Source organism: Saccopteryx bilineata, chromosome 3, assembly GCF_036850765.1.
Source record: "Saccopteryx bilineata isolate mSacBil1 chromosome 3, mSacBil1_pri_phased_curated, whole genome shotgun sequence".
Taxonomy (NCBI): Eukaryota; Metazoa; Chordata; class Mammalia; order Chiroptera; family Emballonuridae; genus Saccopteryx; species Saccopteryx bilineata.
Window position 1 is genome coordinate 34,589,290 of NC_089492.1, and position 21,309 is coordinate 34,610,598.

Genomic DNA, 21,309 nt, shown 5'->3' on the forward strand with positions numbered 1-21,309 from the left:
ATCCCCTACTCACAAAGCCTTTCTGTCTAGTTTGGTGTTCTCACTGTCCCTGATACAAGCCATTCCTACTTCCCATCTTTATGGCCTGAGAGTTTCTGCTTTATTACTCTGACTGAGAGCGTATTTTAATCTTGACTTCTAAGTTGTTTTCAACTTTAGAGGTTTGACTGCGTTCTTTCATTCTCTTTGAAAACAGGACCATTAACATTTGTGTTATTTAATTGGTAAAGTAAACTGAAGGAATGGGATACGCTTAATATTTTTTAGGTGGTGCAAATTTGAATTAGGCTTGGGAGGAATAATACTGCACTAGTATCTCAGTAGTTCCCATTGTACTGGACACATTTCTGTTCAATGGTCATTCCCCATTTGTTCTCTAGTGAGTAATTCCCTGTAATGATGAACGACTGATACCTTTGTAAAAATGGTTGTGCGGTAGCAGTTGTCATTTGTCGTTGATTTAGTTTTGCATTTTCTTTTAAGGTAGAACATGACACAAGTGGTAACGTGGTATAGAATAGTCATATCTTTGCGTAGTTCACTAATTCTTTTTTATTGACATTTTTTGTGCTGTAGTGTGGATTTGGGGGCAGTAAATCATGGCTAAGTAAAGCTGATTTGTTATCAGTATGATCTTGTATGGCACAGGCAGTTTTTGTTTACATTGGCTTAGATTACTAAGAGGTTTCAGCATATAAGCATTTATGAGTTTCTTTTGATAGGATTTGTTGTGAGTCTTTTCCCCTTCTCCAAATAAAAATATACTTACAGAGGTATTAGCTATAGGTAGGATGGCAAAGTAATAACAAGTACAGTCACTCAGATGTCAATTTCTAGAGTTGTTAAGTGGACCAAAATAAGACTTTCTCCCATGGGTTGACCGGTATATGTGTATTTGTTCTCCTAAAATCTAGGAAAGATCCTATTGCATCTAATTTGCAAAGTGTACTCAATTTTTGTTGTATTGAATTTTACTTACTTGGATTGTTCTATGGCTTGGGCATCATTAGAAAAGTTAGGAACATTTTTTTTATTGGGGGTTAATTCCTATATTGCAAAAATTTTGAGGATCTGAGAGTTTCTTAAATTAGCAATATTACAAGGAGAACCCAGTGGTGATATAAATGTTTCTCATCTTAGTGATTTCAGATGTTTTTCTGAGAAAGACATATTTCTCTCGTTGATTCAAGACTTCTGAACTGTTAGTGCTTAATTTTTGGCCCAAGGTTTAAAAGGGACATACTTGGCCTGACCAGGCGGTGGCGCAGTGGATAGCGCATCGGACTGGGATGTGGAGGACCCAGGTTCAAGACCCCGAGGTCACCAGCTTGGACCCAAGGTCGCTGGCTCAAGCAAGGGGTTACGCGGTCTGCTGAAGGCCTGCGGTCAAGGCACATATGAGAAAGCATCATTGAACAAGTAAGGTGTTGCTGTGCACAGCGAAAAACTAATGATTGATGCTTCTCATCTCTCCGTTCCTATCTGTCTGTCCCTGTCTATTCCTCTCTCTGTCTCAGTAAAAAAATAAGTAAAAAATAAAAGGGACATACTTGGACCACATTCATTCCAGGGACATTGGATGACAGTCCCACCCAAAACACATTACTTTTAAAATTTGGTTCTGTGGAATTGGCAGATGAGGACAGTATTATATAGGCAGGCTGTAGTATACTTAGTACAAGCAAGTTCTCAGTTCAGTTATTGAATACTTGACTACAATGTTTGGAAATATCCCAAAGTGATCATGCTCTTTGTTAAGAATAGTGCGTTTTCAAAAGAAGTAATGACTTTTCTTTCCAGTTTCACCTTTGGTTATTTTCATTTGATAAGGGTTTGTCACCAGGCTGTTAATTGTATCACAGGGATAAGACTTGATTGAGGCCCTGGCTGGTTGGCTCAGTGGATAGAGTGTTGGCCTGCATCTGGGCTTCGATTCCCTGTCAGAGAGCACACGTGAGAAGTGACCATCTGCTTCTCTTCTTCCCCTCCTCCTCTTTCTCTTCCCCTCTTGCAGCCAGTGGCTTAATTTGTTCGATCATTGGCTGGGGCGCAGAGGAGTGCTCAGCTGGTCCAAGCGTAGGCCTCAGGTGCTGAGGATAGCTTAGTTGATTTGAGCATCAGCCAAAGATGGAGGTTGCTGGGCAGATCCTGGGCAGGGTGAATGCTGGAGTCTGTCTCTATCTCCCCTCCTCTCACTTAAAAAAAAGAGAGAGAGAGAGAGAGACTTAACTGGATATCTTATGTAATATTCCTAAAAATAAAGGAAACTAAAGTGTGTACTATTGCTTTAGAGGGGTGATATAACATCATCTACTTTGAAAGGCTTAGGGGTAGTCAACCTTTTTATACCTACCGCCCACTTTTGTATATCTGTTAGTAGTAAAATTTTCTAACCGCCCACCGGTTCCACAGTAACGGTGATTTATAAAGTAGGGAGGTAACTTTACTTTATAAAATTTATAAAGCAGAATTATAGCAAGCTAAAGCATATAATAATAATTACTTACCAAGTACTTTATGTCGGATTTTCGCTGTTTGGCAGAATAAATCTTTATAAAACAACTTACTATAGTTAAATGTATCTTTTTATTTATACTTTGGTTGCTCCGCTACCGCCCACCATGAAAGCTGGAACGCCCACTAGTGGGCGGTAGGGACCAGATTGACTACCACTGGCCTAGGATGTTTTGAGCATTACTGAGTTGACACACCAATTATGATAAGTAATAAATGTACTGCTTTCCTTTTGTACCTCTGCTGAATCACTTCAGTATGCTTTAACTTATTAATTTTGAGATTTGAGAGTTTTGATAAACTACTTAAAATCTTTTATTTAAAAAAATAAATGTAATAAATATTTTTTAAAATACCTGCTCTTTAGCGCCCTGGCCGGTTGGCTCAGTAGTAGAGCGTCGGCCTGGCTTGCAGGAGTCCCGGGTTCGATTCCCGGCCAGGGCACACAGGAGAAGCACCCACCTATCTGCTTCTCCACCCCTCCCCCTCTCCTTCCTCTCTGTCTCTCTCTTCCCCTCCCGCAGCCAGAGCTCCATTGGAGCAAAGTTGGCCCGGGCGCTGAGGATGGCTCCATGGCCTCTGCCTCAGGTGCTAGAATGGCTCTGGTTGCAACAGAGCAGCGCCCCCTGGTGGGCAGAGCATCGCCCCCTGGTGGGCATATGCGGAAGTCTTTCTGATTGCCTCCCCGTTTCTAATTTCAGAAAAATACAAAAACAAAACAAAACAAAAAACCCCTGCTCTTTAAAAAATCTCCATAACCTAGAGAGGAAAATAGGCATGTACACAAAGAATACAACAATTGGAAGAAAAGTACTACTACATGTTGGTTGAATATGGAAGAGCTCATCTTCAACTATTTCTTTTAAAGTGGTAGGTAAAATCTATTCCTACTAGGGAGTTTATACATAATACACAGGGTGCAAGTTACAAAACTCTCGAAACAGTGTTTTAAACAAACCAAAAAATGCTGTGTGGTGAAAATATTGAGCAGTGGAGCCTTGTTGAGGCCCAGTGCAAGGTTGCTGTCCTCTGTAAAGGGAGCTATTGAGGAAGAGAGAAGGAAAGTCTCCGGGAGTGTCCCTCAGAACAGTTTGAACAGCTATTACCTAATGCTCTTTCTGGTACTTTTTACTATTTTACTGCTAATCTTTAGAAGTGACATTTTGAATATGAAGTAGCAAACACTGATGTTCCTGGGATTATTTTGCTAGCATTTGTTTCTTTCTGGGCAAAACCCAAGGGGCAAATACTCTAGCTTTTAACGTGAATTAAAGTGAAATTTTAGGCTGGATTTAACATTTCTTAAACACCAGGAATAAAATATCTTGACTTTATCAAACTTTTTGTTGATATTTTAAACAGTTAAATGGTGAAGGTTTGCCATCTGTTATTACTGGGAAGTGCATTCAGTTAAGTCTTCTATGATTCCATCTATGAAGTAAAGCAGCACTGTTCCTTCCATCCATATGACCTTCTCATTTATAGAACACTTAAAATTTTACTTTCTTAGGTGAACATTGCACAAGGTGAGTTTAAAGTCAGAGTGTCTGCTAATATGTACTAAATTAGTTCTTTAAATCACTCCAGTTATTGCACTTTTGATGGGGAGCAGTTTTCTAAGTGGTTGAAAGCAAAGGATGGTTACAATTGAAGGGGAAATAAGCCATTCCAGCCACAAGGGGGAGTAGAAGACTAATTTCCAATTTGATGGGCCCCTATTACAACAAAAAATAGCCTGATTTGTTTTAGATTTTTAAAATTTAGGAAAGATAAAAGGCTGAATGGCTTTATAGAATAAAGTGAAAGTTCTGGGAAATTCCTCTTTGCACATGGGAATCTTATAAGACTAGAAATTTGAACTTTCCTACAATGTGTTATAGAATTGGAATTAAAATTTCTATATTGAGGGTTCTGATTGGTTCGCTCAAAGGGTAGAGCATTGGCTTGGCATGCAGATGTCCTGAGTTTGGTCCTGGGTTCGATCCCCTGTCAGGGTACATAGGAGAAGTAACTATCTGCTTTTCTTCCCCTCCCTCTTCTCCTCCTCTTTCTCTTCTCTTACAGCCAGTGGCTCAGTTGGTTCGAGCATCAGCCCCAGACAGGGGTTGCTGGGTGGATCCCAGTCTGGGCGCATGCAGGAGTCTTATTTCCCCTCTTCTCACTTAAAAATTTTTTTATTGAGGATGTTATTAAAAATGACATGTTGCCAAATTTACTCTGCCATGTTGTATGGGTTTTAGGAGTGATGGGTGGGTTGGGGGTTGTCATAATAGTCTAAAACTATGCCTGCAGATTTAGACTAGATTTTAGGATTCTATACTTAAATGAAATAACAAGAATTACATTTGAGAGTCCTTGTATTTTTTATTTTTTAAATGACAGACTTACAGATAGGAGAACAGATAGGCAGGAGGGGAGATAGATGAGAAGCATCAATTCTTCGTTGTGGCTCCTTGGTCTCCTTAGTTGTTCATTGATTGCTTCTCATATGTGCCTTGACTAGGGGGCTACAGCAGAGCAAGTGACCCTTTGCTCAAGCCAGCGACCTTGGGCTTCAAGCCAGCGACCATGAGGTCATGTCTATGATCCCACGCTCAAGCCAGTGACCCTGCACTCAAGTTGGTGAGCCTGCGCTCAAGCCAGCAACCTTAGGGTTTCAAACCTGGGTCCTTTGTGTCCCAGTCTGACACTATATCCACTGCGCCACCGCCTGGTCAGGCAGAAGGCCCTTGTACTTCTAGCCACCATTTCCTTTTTTTTCTTTTCCCCTGAGAGAGGGAGAGAGAGAAGCATTAACTTGTTGCATCACTTTAGTTGTGCATTGATTGCTTCTCATATGTGCCTTGACTGAGGATCGAGCTGGCAACCTTGGGATCCTGTTAAGAAGGATCCCATGCTCATGCCAGTAAGCCCATGCTTAGGTTGGCAACCTTGGGTTTCAAACCAGCGACCTTAGCTGACCTCAGCATTCTGGGTCGACATTTTCCAATGCACCACCACCAGTCAGGCACTACCATTTCCCTTTTAACCTACGTCATATTTTGTTCATGATTTGTATGAAAGCAGGGTATCTTTCCTAATCTCTCTCTTCATCTGTTGTGTTCATGGAAGAGGGTCCATGATAGTACAGTCTAAAACAGGATTAGGTTATGGAGGCTTTGGTCTTTCCCACTCACATATTTGGTGAGGTCAAGTTAAAGGAGACTGTTACCTCAGCTATATTTTTAAGTTGCAGTCCCATAAATGTCTTGTTAGTGGTTGATTCCGTTGCTTTGATATCCTAGGACTATTTACTATTTGTTAATGACATTTCATATATATTTATCTTTATGGAAATTAAATTTAACACTACTTTTCATTTTGAAATAACTTCAGATTTTTAAAAACATGGAAAAACATTAGAATTTCCCATGTATTTTATATATTCTTTACCAGATCCCCCAAGTGTTAATCAGACTCAGTATGTTAATAAAATAATTGATAAACCAATAACCTATAGAATTTTTCCACAAGTTATACCACTGTAATTCTGGTTCAGAATTCAACCCAGGATCACATTTTGCTTTTCCTTCTCATATCTCCTTACCTCTCTTGTTTTGGATCAGTTTTTCACTCTTCGCTTGTCATGATTTTGAGATTTTTTCAACATCACTGGCCAGTTATTTTGTAGAATGTCACTCAATTTGTATTTGTCATGATTAAACTGCATTTTGGGTAAGAATTCACAAGTGATATCATATACCCTCCTTGGTACATCATATTGGGAGACACATGATATATTTTTGTTACTTAACCCTTTAGTTAGGACATTAGATATCCCAGCTCTGTAACTTGTAATTTTCCTTTGAAATATATTTATTAGTTGGCTTCATGTATATCCTAATTGGCAAGTCCAAATGACACACAGCTCAGTGATTTGAGTGCATAGTGGCAAGTGGCCATTTTTAAAATATATAGGCAGTCCTTTATTTAACAATGTTTGGAGTTAATATTTTGACTCTACAATGGTATAAAAGCTATGTGTATTCAGGAGAAACCACACTTCAAATTTTGAATTTTGTTTTTTTCCCGTGCTAGTGATGTGTAGTTACAATACTTTGTAATGATGCTCACTCAGCAGCAGCAGCAGCAAGACACAACCCCCAGTCAGGCATGCAATCACGAGAGTAAACAACCAGTACTTTACAAGATGTACGGTGTTGCCCACGTTTTTTAGATACTGTGTTCTGAGCACATGTAACATAGGCTAAGCTGTGATGTTTGGTAGATTAGATGTATTAAATACTGTATTTTTCACTCCATAAGACTCACGCGACCATAAGACACACCTAGGGTTTTAAGGAGGAAAATAAGTAAAAAAAATACTCTGGCCCTGGCCGGTTGGCTCAGCGGTAGGGCGTCGGCCTAGCGTGCGGAGGACCCGGGTTCGATTCCCGGCCAGGGCACACAGAAGCGCCCATTTGCTTCTCCACCCCTCTGTCGCGCTTTCCTCTCTGTCTCTCTCGTCCCCTCCCGCAGCCAAGGCTCCATTGGAGCAAAGATGGCCCGGGCGCTGGGGATGGCTCTGTGGCCTCTGCCCCAGGCGCTAGAGTGGCTCTGGTCGCAACATGGCGATGCCCAGGATGGGCAGAGCATCGCCCCCTGGTGGGCAGAGCGTCGCCTCTGGTGGGCGTGCCGGGTGGATCCCGGTCGGGCGCATGCGGGAGTCTGACTGTCTCTCCCTGTTTCCAGCTTCAGAAAAATGAGAAAAAAAAAAAAATACTCTGAACCAAATGGTGTGTTTAATAAAATACTGTATTTTTCACTCCATAAGACACACAGGCTTTTTCCCCTCCACTTTTTTTGGGGGGAGGGGATTAGTGCGTATTATGGAGTGAAAAATAAAGTACATTTTCTTTTTTTTATTAAGTGAGAGGCGGAAAGGCAGAGAGACAGGGTTCTGCATGCACCCAGACCATCCACCTGGCAAGCCACCTACTGGGTAATGCTCTGCCTATCATAGGCCGCTGCTCAGTTGCTCAGCAACTGAGCTATTTTTAGCTCTTGAGGCAAGGCCATGGAGCCATCCTCAGTGCCCGGGGCCAACTTGTGCAAATTCATTCAAGCCCTGGCTGCAGGAGGAGAAATGAGAGAGAAGGGGTGGAAGGAAGTAGCAGATGGTCACTTCTTCTGTGTACCCTGATGGGAAATCGAGCCCAAGACTTCCACATACCAGGCCAACGCTCTACTGCTGAGACACCAGCCAGCAATACATTTTCAACTTAACTATATTTCCAACTTATGATGGGTTTATTGGGATGTTGTTATAACTGTTGTGTTGAAGAGCATCTGTATAAACCCTTGATAGTGAGTACTTATTAATTTTTTTAGTTTAGTCTAAGGACCCTTAGTCTACAAATGAAGAAAGAAAGAAAAAGTAACCTTGAATTTAAAAAGTAAAACCTAAGGAATAGTGATGGGGTGGCAAGTGTTCATTTGTATTTGAGAAAGTTTTCTGGAATAAAATTGGAAGGGAGATTTTCAAATTAATGCTATAATGAAAAGAAGATTTAGGATGCAGGTCGCACGACTGATTTTGTATTTGAAACTCCTATCACTCTTCTTGGTAGCAGAGTTAGTCCCAAAATTCAGGCCTCCTGACTTGCAAACAAATTGACTCTGCCATGCTGCCTCAGACTGTCCTCCCTCCCTATCTCTGATGAATGTTTTGTCTCCCTTAGCCTCCTCCTGCAGGATTGTATAGACAGGTACCTGGAGCTTATCCAAGACTACTGGAAGCGTATCAGGATATATAGTATATATAATTTTTGAGAAATTTAAGGTCTTATGAGAAGCAGAACATTCACTAATTTTGCATTACCTAACAAAGTATCAACTTCCAATAATTTTTATCATGTTTTAGCTTAACTGTTTATCGAAGTTTGGTAAGATGATGAACCTTTGATAGTTTTCAGCATGTTGACCTAAGATTAATTTCCTTCACTCGCTTAAGATAGTTCTTAGTTTCTTGTTATATTTAAATGAAGCTGTTCAAATTATGCATATATTATAATTTAACCTGTGGTTTAATATTTGAGTGCCTAATATGTGCAAAATGTGTCTTTAAGTAGCCAATAAGTAGGTTAAGAATGTATATGTATGTGAAAAGGCTGTAAAATCATAATTTTATTTTAAATTATACTTGCTCTGAATAATTTAGATGTTATACAGCATAGAATATACAGTAAAAAATCAAAACTTTATGATATCCCACCACCTCAGGTAATCTCTGTTAGGCCTTATTTTGTATCCTGGAAATTTGCGTTCTATTCATGTCCCTCCCTCCCTACCTCCTTATCTCCTTACCTCCTTACCTTCCTCCCTTCCTCCCTCCCTCCCTTCCTCCCTTCCTCCCTCCCTCCCTCCATCCCTCCCTCCCTCCCTCCCTTCTTCCATCCCTCCCTCCTTGGGGGGGACAGGGACAGGAAGGGAAAGAGATGAGAAGCATCAACTCATAGTTGCAGCATCTTAGTTGCGCATTGTATGCTTTCTGATATGTGCCTTGACCGGGGAGCTCAAGCCAGCAGCCATGGGGTCATGTCTATGATCCCGGGTTCAAGCTGGTGACATTGGGGTTTCAAACCTGGGTCCTCAGCGTCCCAGGCCAATGCTCTCTCCACTGCTTCACCCCCCTGGTCAGGCTGTTATGTCACTTAAAAGAAAATAAATGGTATTTATGATTAATGATAAAATTCAAGCTTTGAAACAAAAATGAGAATTTTAGAAAACTTTTATGTACTGCCTTGATTTCGACAGCCTTCTTAAAAAATTTTTATGAGTATAAAGTTATCTTAAGGCCAAAAACTTTTAAACCACAAATATGGAGCATTCATTGTTACTACTGAGGGTTTTTTCTTAGATAGTATACTGTTTTTGCAGGAAAGAAAATGGTTAGGGAATGTGGTTCAGACTGGACTGTTTTACCCTCCACTTTTCTGTTCTAAATATTTTCTATATATTTAATTTCACAACTACCTTGTGTACTGTATCTGCTATTACTACTTTTTACAAATGAGAAACCTGGGCAGGGAGATTCCAGAACTTTGTCAATGTGACACAGCTAGTAAACAAAGAACTGGGATTTGAATTTATTAGACAGTAGGCGGTCTGTCTCCATAGTCTGTGCCCTTTACAAGTCTGCTGTAAAAAGAAGAAATATCTCTTGTCCTTTGATATGATTTAATCCTGTGCGGTGTGTGTGTGTGTGTGTGTATGTGTGTGTGTGTTTGTGACAGAGAGAGGGACAGATAGGAAGGGAGAGAGATGAGAAGCACCACTTCTTCCTTGCGGCACCTTGGTTGTTCATTGATTGATTTCTTATATGTACCTTGACTGGGGGTCTACAGCAGACCAGTAACTCTTTACTGAAGCCAGCGGCCTTTGGCTCAAGTTGGTGAGCCTTGTTCAAACCAGATGAGCCTGCGCTCAAGCCAGTGACCTCGGGGTTTTGAACCTGGTCCTCCACGTCCCAGTCCGATTCTGTATCCACTGTACCACTACCTGGTCAGGCAATCATGTTTTTAAAAGAAAACTTTTTGTATGCTATTTCACCACTTTTACTGGTTACAGAAATTTTAAATTGCCTAACCCAAAGTAAAGTACAGTACTAACATTCAGAGTACAAAAACAGGTTTTTGAATGTCCAGATTCCCAGATCTTCTATTTACTTATGAGTAGAATGCCAACTCTGTCAGGAGCTGTGATCAGTTGCTTTCTTGTTTATACTCTTCATTTAAACCTCATAGCAAACTTTTGAAGTAGATTTTCATTTTCACTTTACAGCTGGGAAAATTAAGGCTCTGAGAGATGAACTTGCCTGAGATCTCAAGATTGATGACAGTGAAGTTCAAAGTCAGCCTAGTTTTAGAGATTATACTGTTTCTCTTACACCAAACTATTGCTCCAATAAGTGCCACCAGTGCAGATAGCAGTTTAGTGTTTCACGTGGTTTCTATCTAGTCAAAGTGTTACCTAAAGATTTGATGTTTTATACTTCCTGTTAATTTCAAGCTATAATCATACTAAAGAACCAATGAAAGGAGATATACAGGCAGCCCTTGGGTTACAAACGAGGTAAATCCTGTAGATTTGTTCTTAAGTTGACTTTGTATGTAAGTTGGAACAGGTACATTTACCTATTACATGCAACTTTTCAGATGTTTTTATTTTTACCTTTCTGTGAATGTAAATACTTAACCATTTTTAAACTTACAGAACCTATCTCGTTCATAACCCAGGGACTGCCTGTATCACTAGACTAGAGATGGATATTCAGTTCATAAACCTTTCAGTGTAAATAATTTGTCCACTATCAGGATTGAATGTTTATGTTTTATTTCTTGTTAGTGGGGGCAGTTTGAACCTATCCAAGGAAGGGCAGCCAGAACTATATGACCTGTCGGTTTATGTGGTTTCTTCATTTTTATACACTCTAAAGTCAAAGCATTAATGTTACATAGACATCTTTGCATCAAGGCATGTGCTATGAAGACTATTGTTAATGTATTCTGCCCTGGGTAAATTAACTGGCTTGGGAAAATCATTACTTGACCTTATATATCAATTGTACCAATGTTGTAGATTGCTTATTGATTGAATTAAGGAACGATTCCTTCTCCAGAATCATATATTTAGCTCTGGATTATAAACCATTTACAGAGAGGCATTGGATATGGGCTTCTAGTGGAATCTTGTGTACTGTATATAGTCATTATGTGCATTAACTCTAATTTAGCAAATTCATCTTAAGGCAGTTTTGAAAACATTGCCCATAATATCTTTAAAAGACAGTGGCTGTGTTCAGAAACAGATTTTTAAATTGCTTGAGGAAATAATTTTGAATTAAAATTGTAGCTTCAGTTTGGTTCTTGAGTGTAAGGTGGTCTTAAATTTTATGTAAGGCCTGAAAACCTTTTCCACTGTAAATTGTATTTGGATTAGAAAGTTAATGTACTATGTTATATGAAGACTTTTATAAGTGGAAGAGAGATCAGTAGTCATCCTAACCTTTGTAGAAGTTGTGATAGGCCTCATTCACTTTTTTTTTTATTGGAGTGATAGTGATTAACACAATTAATGGGTTTCAGGAGCCCAATTCCACAACACGGCATCTGTATGTATATTGCATTGTGTGTTCACCACCCCAAGTCAGATCTGCCTCCATCACCATCTATTTCCCCTCTATTCATCCCCTGTTATGCCGTGTATCCCTTTTAAGTTTATATTTCTTACATGTCCCAGAGTCATCACTGTTTTCATTGTACTACTGTGGATGAATGAAATTTAGGAAGTTGCATTGCATTCTTAGCAGGATATTCTCTTAAATTTTTGTATATTTTGAAAATCGCTATTTAGTCCTTCTTCCTTTCCACTTTTTATTTTGCTTGCTTCCATTTTTTTTCCCCATATCACTGCTGCTTTTTGATGAGTAGTATTTCCTTTGTTTCCCTTTTGTTCCTTACTCTTTACATCTTAGTCTTTTCCCTGTATTTCCCTCTTTTCTCTGACTTTCAAATCTATAAAATTAAGCTTTTTTTCCCCTTTGGTTAGTCTGACAAATTAACATATTTAACCATTTGTTTATTATTACAATTAACTTAATTCAATCTTTTTTTTTTCTTGTGGGAGAGACAGAGAGAGTCAGAGAGAGGGGCAGACAGACAGGAAGGGAGAGGGAGATGAGAAACATCAATTCTTCGTTGCAGTTCCTTAGTTGTTCATTGATTGCTTTCTCATATGTGTCTTGATCCGGAGGGCTACAGCAGACCGAGTGACCCCTTGCTCAAGCCAGCGACCTTGGGCTCAAGCCGGTGAGTGACCCCTTGCCAGCGACCTTGCTCAAACCAGATGAGCTCACGCTCAAGCTGGTGACCTCGGGGTCTCGAACCTGGGTCCTCCACATCCCAATCCGACGCTTTATCCACTCCGCCACTGCCTGGTCAGGCAACTTAATTCAATCTTTATTTTTTATTCGAGTTTTGAGTACATCCAATTTATGAATCTTCTCTACAAAACACCTAAGTGATTCTCACATTTCTTCTTCAAATCTCTATGATTAGAGTGGAACTCACTGTTTGACTGGTTGGCCTGTTCCAAGCTTCAACCATTCACATGCTGTATATCCCCATGTATAAGATGCACCCTTTCCCGAAAAATTTGGGGTCTAGAAATTGGGTGTCTTACACAGTGGTTGTATTTTTTTTTTTACTTGCATTTCCCACTTCTTTGCACTTATTTTTGCACTCGTTGAAGACAGTGATTCGTCATCAGACACAGATGAGGACAAGCTAATGGATGGGAGTTTTGACAAATGATGAGTTGTAAGAATTTTATGATGAATAAAACTTGAGCTCAGTAACTTTATGTAATACTTTTTTTCCCCCAAATTTTGGGCCCCAAAATTAAGGTGTGTCTTATACATGGAAGCGTCTTATAGATGGGGAAATATGCTAAGTTTTCTCATACTGAGCAGACATCAGCCCCTTGCTAAACTTAACTAGTCTTATCTTCTGGATAAGCCATTCATATCATAGTCTTTCAGTATTAATGACAGTTTCTAAATTCCTCATCGTTCTTGCTTGCTTTCCTGGATATTTTCCATTTTGAAAAGGCCTGTATTGGTACAATTAAAAAACAATAATAATATACTCTAGATCTGATTTCATTTACTCAGTGTAGAACTGAATCATTTTCCTTAACTTTCTTCTTGAGTTTATTAATATCTTGGAATCACATTGTCCTTTTTAGTAGGCATATCACCTATTGAAGTAGAGAAAATGTAATAGTGGTAGTACAAGTCAGATGGCTTAGTTGGAGTTGTAGCTTCACGAGTTACCTGTGGTTTTTAAAGACATTATATTACATTGCTGGGGCCCATTGTCTTTTATAAGATGGGAGTCATTGTAGTTTCTACCTCATAGGTAAAATTATGGAAGGGTCAAATTAAATAATAAGTACAGAATGCTTAGTTGAAATGTCAAAAATGTCATGTTTATTGTTGAAATAATGTTTTTTTTCTTTTTCATCTTTTGCATAACATGTTAATCAGTCAAAACTTAGTGGCTTAAAACAATGACTTATTGTGATTCTGTGGCTTTCCTAGACTGTTGGCCAGTTCTTTACACAGTATTGGCTGACGTCACTTACTGCTCTCTGCATTCAGCTGGGGCTGAAATAACAAAATGACTTCACTTAACGTGTGCTATGACTGGAGCTGACTTGGCATTTTTCTTCAGCAAGGTAGTTTGACTTTTCTGCATGCTGGCTCAGGGCTCCAAGAGAGCAAAAGGGGAAGTTGCCAAGCCTTCTTAAGGGTTAGGCCCAGAACTGCAACAGCCATCACTTCCATCACATTCTGTTGGTCAAAGCAAGTCAACAGAGTAAGTTGGGACTCTGGAGAATGGAAATAAATTCTGCCTCTTAACTGGAGTAGATGTGACATACGTGAACAGGATTGACAGGAGAATTGGTGGAGACCATTTTTGGAGACACTCTACACAGTTCTGTTCTTTCATAGTTAGCTTTCTGAGCCGGGTCAGTCCCTTTAAATTTAACCTCTCCCCCACCCCACCCCCGAGGGAGAGAGATGAGAAGCATGAACTTCATAGATGTGGCACCTAAGTTATTCTTTGATTGCATTCTCACATGCCTGGGCGCGGGGCAGGGGCGTCTTCATCCAAGCCAGCGATCATAAGGTCATGTCTGTAATCCCACACTCAGGCTGGCGACCCCAGTGTTTCGAACCTGGCTCCTCAGTGTCCCAGGTTGATGCTTTAGCCATTGCGCCACCACCTGCTCAGGCTTAAATTTAATCTTTAATCCATACAAAAGTATGCTATTTACCCATTGTCAACTTTATTGAGGTATAATGGGCATATAAAGAACATTTAATGTGTGCATATTTGATGAGTTTGCTTTCTCAATTTTTTTTTTTCTTTTTGGGAGAGAGAGGAAGAGAGATGAGAAGCATCAAACTAGTAGTTGCATCACTTTAGTTGTTCATTGATTGCATTTCATACATGCCAAGGGGTTCAAGCCAGTGACCCTGCACTCAAGCTGGTGACCTTGGGGTTTTGAACCTGGGACTTTAGCATCTCAGGTTGACACTCTATCCACTGCGCCACTACAGGCATTGATTTTTTTTTTCCTTTTTAATTTTTAAAAGAAAAATTTTTGATGGATTTTTTTTTCCCTTTTTTTTGAGACCAAGAGAGAGGAGAAACATCTATTTGTTCTCCCAACTGTGCATTTGTTGGTTGTCTTGTGTATGTGCCCTGACAAGGATTGAACCCGCAGCCTTGGTGTATCAGAATGACGCTCTAACCAACTGAGCTACCTGACTAGGGAAAGTTTCATTTTCAATTCTAGGAAACATTTGCCACTACTGATACTTGGTCCTTTCGGTTCATCGTTAGGCCAATAAGCAGGTTGTCTCACCTCCTGTTACCTGTAGGTCTTGGTTATAATAGCTTTAAAGTTATTTTTGTTATTGTATTGTTCAGATGTAGTTGCTAATTGGTGTTCACCTTGGGGGGAAGAGGTGCTTACCTGCTAGTTTAAAATCCTTCTGCCCTGGCTGGATAGCTCGGTTGCTTAGAACATTGTCCTGAAGCCCAGAGGTTGCTGATTCAATCCCCAGTCAGGGCACACATAGGAGCAGATCAATGTTCTTCCTTCTTCTTTTCCTTTTCTCCCTCCCTTCCTCTCTTGCTAAAATCAATTAAAAAATTTTTTTAAATTTTTTCTGAGTTTATTTTTGTGTAAGACAACGTTTTTAGGGATACAGAAGTTACTAATAAAAAATGGATTACTAATTCTCATAACATTTATTGACACCATTTCTAAATAACAAGTTTTCTGATGTATACTCTGAAGTTTACTGCACGCTTTGGTCTGCATTTAAACATATTATAGATTGGGTTAGGTAAAATAATTGAAAAGTGAATGATGTGACTAGGCAGTGTTATTATTTTCACTTGTCTTTCCTGCTGGACCCACATATCCATAAACTAAAGACTATCTTGCTTATCATTATATTCTCAGTACCTAGCACAGTGACATCTATTTAAAATGCATTTGGAGAATAAGTGAATGAAAAACAATGTTGAAGCTATAAAATATGAAATAGAAATGCCTAGATAGAGAATTGGTTTTATGGCTACGCTTAATTACTATTCTTTTATTTGAAGGTATTAGTATCTTATTATCTTCAATATATGTAAAGGAGCCAGAGGGCTGTTCAAAATTGAGTTCTATCTTAAGCCTATTTAAATTTCTGTATTTTCTGCCATTATTTAATTTTTGAGAGAGAAAGAGGGGGGAGATTAAGAGCATCTACTTGTAGTTGCTTTTGCACGTTAGTTATGCTTCTTGGACATACTTTTACTGGAGTCATGCCAGTATCTCCTTGCTCAAGTGACCTTTGGGCTCAAGCTGACGAGCTTTAGGATCATTTGGATAAGTACCCTGCTCAAACCTGCACTCAGAGCCAGTGACCTTGGGGTTTTGAGCAGGCCACCTCAGCATCGGGTTGACACTTTATCCACCACACCCCCACTTGTCAGGCTGAAGTTACTTTTTTTTTTTTTTTTTTCATTTTTCTGAAGCTGGAAACAGGGAGAGACAGTCAGACAGACTCCTGCATGCGCCCGACCGGGATCCACCCGGCACACCCACCATGGGGCGACGCTCTGCCCACCAGGAGGCGATGCTCTGCCCATCCTGGGCATCGCCATGTTGCGACCAGAGCCACTCTAGCGCCTGGGGCAGAGGCCAAGGAGCCAACCCCAGCGCCCGGGCCATCTTTGCTCCAATGGAGCCTTGGCTGCGGGAGGGGAAGAGAGAGACAGAGAGGAAGGAGGGGGTGGGGGGTGGAGAAGCAAATGGGCGCTTCTCCTGTGTGCCCTGGCCGGGAATCGAACCCGGGTCCTCCGCACGCTAGGCCGACGCTCTACCGCTGAGCCAACCGGCCAGGGCCTGAAGTTACTTTTTAATTCTAGTTAATCACACTACACTCACTGTTTATCTTTAGTTACACTTCATAGTCTAATCTTTAGCTTAGCCAATCAAAAATAGAATTTACCATATAAAAGTATGGAGTAGCCACAGTTTAAACCTATACTGAAGCCACTGTGCTATATACCATGTCCCATAGCTGAATGAATAATGCATTACCTGAATAGGCCTGCTTGTTTTTTTAAATGAAAAAAATCCACTTACTATGAAGATAGATAGAACTATCTTCTGCTATTTGAAGCATATCCCTAAAGAGCATCTGTAATGTTCAGAGTGTTCATTCCCCAAAGAGCATGTTGTTCAAAGGGCAAAAGACTTTTGTATCTGAGAGATCTTTGATATGAAGGTAAGGGTGTGGTGCAGTAACAATTTTGTTGTCTTAAAGTGCTCTTATGATTTCAGGCCAGTAGTTTTTAATATCGGTTAATAATCAAAGTAGAATTTCAGGTCGACTTCTGTCACATTGATTCCCTTCTTTATAATACAGTGCAGCTTAGCCCTACTGCCAGCTTGGCCACTACTCATTTTATCTGGGTGTCTTAGCTTACCTCATACAGAGGAGGGAGGAGAGGGTTAAGGCTTATTCACCCACTCAGTATTGGAACATCAATGGGGCAAACATAAAAAGTTAGAGTTATTTAAAAGCATATTTATGTTACATTGCATACTAAAGTAGGTGCTGTATAAGACTAAATTACTGGATGACTGCCAGAAGAATAGAAACCAAGAATTTTAGATACTTTTTTTCCTTGTAAAAATTGACCATTTGTGGCTAAGCCTAGTTAAAGATTGATTTTCACCTTGATGCCTAGAGCATGTTTAGTAAGAGGAAATGGGTGGTGACAGGAGTTTTTGTTTTTTTAACATTTGCTTATTTTTACTGGTGGAGTTCTTTTCCCCTTATAAAAAAATCACTAGTGTATTGTTTCTTCTCCCCCAACACAATGATCTCATTTTTTGCTAAAAGTGAGTTGTGGAATATAATCATTAGCATGTAAGGATTTTAATTTAGATTGTTATAAACAAAAGTATAGAGGATGAAGTTTTATCTGTTTGAAGTGACCTGTAAACATGTATCTGATTAGCTAAAAATCACTTAATGAAATGAAAGGTTTACTCTTCAAAATTGTGATTCTCATAAGTCTACCACTATCTTATTTAGTTAGGAAAAACAGAACTCCTTTGAGCATCTTTACCTGTTTGAAGTATTAGTTCAGGGGTGGGAACCTTTTTGGCTGAGAGAGCCATGAACGCCACATATTTTAAAATTAATTCCGTGAGAGCCATACAACGACCCGTGTACATTATGCATTATCCATATAAATTTGGTGTTGTCCCAGAGGACAGCTGTGATTGGCTCCAGCCACCCACAACCATGAACATGAGCGGTAGAAAATGAATGGATTGTAATACATGAGAATGTTTTATATTTTTAACGTTATATTTTTTTTATTATTAAAGATTTGTCTGCGAGCCAGATGCAGCCATCAAAAGAGCCACATCTGGCTCGGGAGCCATAGGTTCCCAGACCCCTGTATTAGTTGAATTGTGTTTTTCATTTGTTTGTTTGTGACAGAGAGGAGCAGACATACAGGAAGAGAGAGAGATAAGAAGCATCAATTCATTGTGGCACCTTAGTTGTTCATTGATTGCTTTCTCCTGTGCGCCTTGACGGGGGGGGGGGGGGGGGGGGGGAGTGCTATAGCAGAGTGAGTGACCCCTTGCCCAAGCTGGTGAGCCCGCACTCACGTGGGGCGACCTCAGGGCTTCGAACCTGGGTCTTCTGCGTCCCAGGCCAACGCCCTATCCACTGTGCCACCGCCTGGTCAGGCTTGAATTGTGTTCTTACAAAGAACTACCAGTTATCCTGGTAGTTTTGTTACATTATTGGTTTCTGCTTAAGTCATATTCCTCCAGTTTTAAAAGATTCATCTCTAGTGGTTTTTTTGTTTTGTTTTGCTTTTCATTTTAATAATCATGGCTACCTTGAAAATGGAAAGCTTGCCAGCTTGTTAGAAAATGTTATGGACTGTCATTGAAACATTCAGTCTATATTTACATGTAAATATATAGCACTGTGGGAAAGGGGAAAGGTTGATATCCAAAGGTATAAACCTTAAATAATGAACTGAAACACTAACTTCACATTTTAAGTATTGCTGTTAAGCAGTTCTGCGTTTAAGCCACAAATTCATGAGCCTACTGCATTCAACAGTTGCATTATTGATGATGACCATATTTAAATTTTATAACCTAGGCTATAGTATGCCCTTAAGAAAATCAGATTCTCTCAGTTTTGTAAATGTTTATTCTTATTGTGACTTTTCTTTTCTTCCCAAGTCTCTCTTGGAAAAGTTCTTGATCCCCAATGCTTCACAAGCAGAGAGCAAAGTCTTCTATTTGAAAATGAAAGGAGACTACTACCGTTACTTGGCTGAGGTTGCTGCTGGGGATGACAAGAAAGGTATGCTGTTTTTTCAACCTGTTTGTTGAGCTTGTATAAAGTAACATTATGGAAAGTGGTCAGTTTTTAAAATGTAAGCAGAGTTTTGGGGTAGGTTTTATTTTATTTTTTTTGATGTTTTTTAATTGCTTAGAACACTACATGAACAGTAAATCACTTTCTCTATTTTTTTGTCCTAAGAATATATATCTACTCTCTAATACTGGTATTTGTATGCTTGCTGAAAAGCCAGTTTTATGCATTAACAATGTTTCCTCATAGCTTTAAGAAATAGTGGTGACAGTATAATTGTACAGCAATGCAATTATACTGAGATATTTTTGTTGGGGTTTTTTTTGTTTGTTTTTTAAGAGAGAGAGACAGGAAGGGCGGAGGGAAGAGAGAGATGAGGAGCGTCAACTTGTAGTTGCCTCACTTTAGTTGTTTATTGATTGCTTCTCATATGTGCCATGGCTTGAGGACTCTAGCCAGCCTGGGTTTAAGCCAACAAGACTGCACCCTAGCCCGTTACCTAGAGACTTCGTACTGGGGCCCTCAGCATCACAAGGCTGATGCTCAATCCATTGCACCACCGCTGTACTGAGATGATTTAGAGTCATTTTTGTCCTGTGATTGATTAACCAGTTAGTGTAGTGTACCAGCAGAAGCTTATTCTTTAAAGAACCTCATTCAACTTAAGGTTGCTACAGCTTAAATTTTTATACGATATCTGTCATTGGATATTAAAGGTTTGGCTTGAGGGGTGAAGATGAAGTGCAAGTTTTATCAATACATTTTGATGTAAACGTTTTATTATCCAGGGATTGTGGATCAGTCACAACAAGCATACCAAGAAGCTTTTGAAATCAGCAAAAAGGAAATGCAACCAACACATCCTATCAGATTGGGTCTGGCCCTTAACTTCTCTGTGTTCTATTACGAGATTCTGAACTCCCCGGAGAAAGCCTGCTCTCTTGCAAAGACAGTATGTATTTTACCTGTTGTATAGAATATAGCGATCCTTATTATTTGAGCACTGAAATGTACTTTTTTAAATCATAGGCTTTTGATGAAGCCATTGCTGAACTCGATACATTAAGTGAAGAGTCATACAAAGACAGCACGCTAATAATGCAATTACTGAGAGACAACTTGACAGTAAGTACATAATAGCATCATTAATACTTAAAGTAATTGAAGAGATAATGTTGTTTTATAGATTACTCCAAGAAATATTTCTGGTATTATTATTTTTATTATTATTAAATACAAGATCCTTTCTGCTGTTAAAATAGAAGAAAATCACCTTATAGAAGCTGAAAGATTAGACCAAGGACTTAAAAGATATTCAGTTTTATTAGTTATATATCTGTTGTTAAAATAATTTTGTAATCCATGGTTTCTGACTTCTTAGACACATGGCCATTTTCCATTCCAATCTGGGTGATTTCATTTTTTTCATTTTAGTCAGAGAAGAGTTTAGTTTTTAGTGTTAAAAGTATATTGAAGTTGTCTTTCTGTTTAAATTCCATTAAAAATGGGGTTTTTGACCATCTGGTAGGATGTTAATAACTCACTTATAAAATTTCAGATACTCTGCAGAATAGAAGTCTGTTTGGTCTAGTTTCTTAGTAAACTGTTATTACTTGTCCTTGGTATACTCCAGACCCTCCCTGCCAAAAAAGACCACATTGCCATTATCCTGAAAACACTGACAGTAACCCCTTAATTGTGTTAAATAGTCTGTAGTATTCAAATTCCAGTTGTCTCTATTTTTTCTTTTTATCCTTTTTAACAGCTTTTAAATTTTAATTGGCATCCAAATAAAGTCTACACAGTGCAATTTGTTAATGTTTTGTTTTGTTTTGTTTTCTTCCATAGGGTTTTCCATTCTTCAGATAAACATTAAATTTGAAGTTAGGTGAAAAAATGATCAAGTATTTGCTGTGTGTCAGGTTAAGAGCTAGAAATGAAGATTATAGTGTAGTGCTACTGGTTTTTGTTTGTTTTAGGGTCTTTTCTTGGGGACTATAAATCATTTTCTACATTATACTTCTTCCAGCTTTATTCTAGTCCATTGCCAATTTCCTAAACCAGTTCTGTATTCTAGTATTGAATGTTCTCCACAGAGTTTCTTAAGCAGTATTGTGTACTTGTTTTTTATTACTAAATGCTTAAAGTTATTTTTAAAAGTGTAATTAGGGGCTACCTGCAAACTTGTGAGATTTTTATTTTAATCAAGAGACTAAGCTATGGTTTCTTTTTAATTTTTTTTTATTTTTTCAGAGAGAGAGAGGGAT

The 21,309-nt window shown here is 39.2% G+C and overlaps 1 protein-coding gene across 2 annotated transcripts in view; it reads left to right on the forward strand.

The window, feature by feature from the left end:
* Positions 1-21,309, forward strand: part of YWHAZ (tyrosine 3-monooxygenase/tryptophan 5-monooxygenase activation protein zeta) — a 36,251-nt gene that overhangs the window by 11,157 nt on the left and 3,785 nt on the right. For both annotated transcript variants that reach the window (XM_066265939.1, XM_066265940.1), the window contains exons 3-5: positions 18,907-19,030; positions 19,831-19,994; positions 20,072-20,167. In XM_066265939.1, coding sequence (XP_066122036.1) covers positions 18,907-19,030; positions 19,831-19,994; positions 20,072-20,167 — 384 coding nt within the window. The remainder of the gene's footprint in view (positions 1-18,906; positions 19,031-19,830; positions 19,995-20,071; positions 20,168-21,309) is intronic.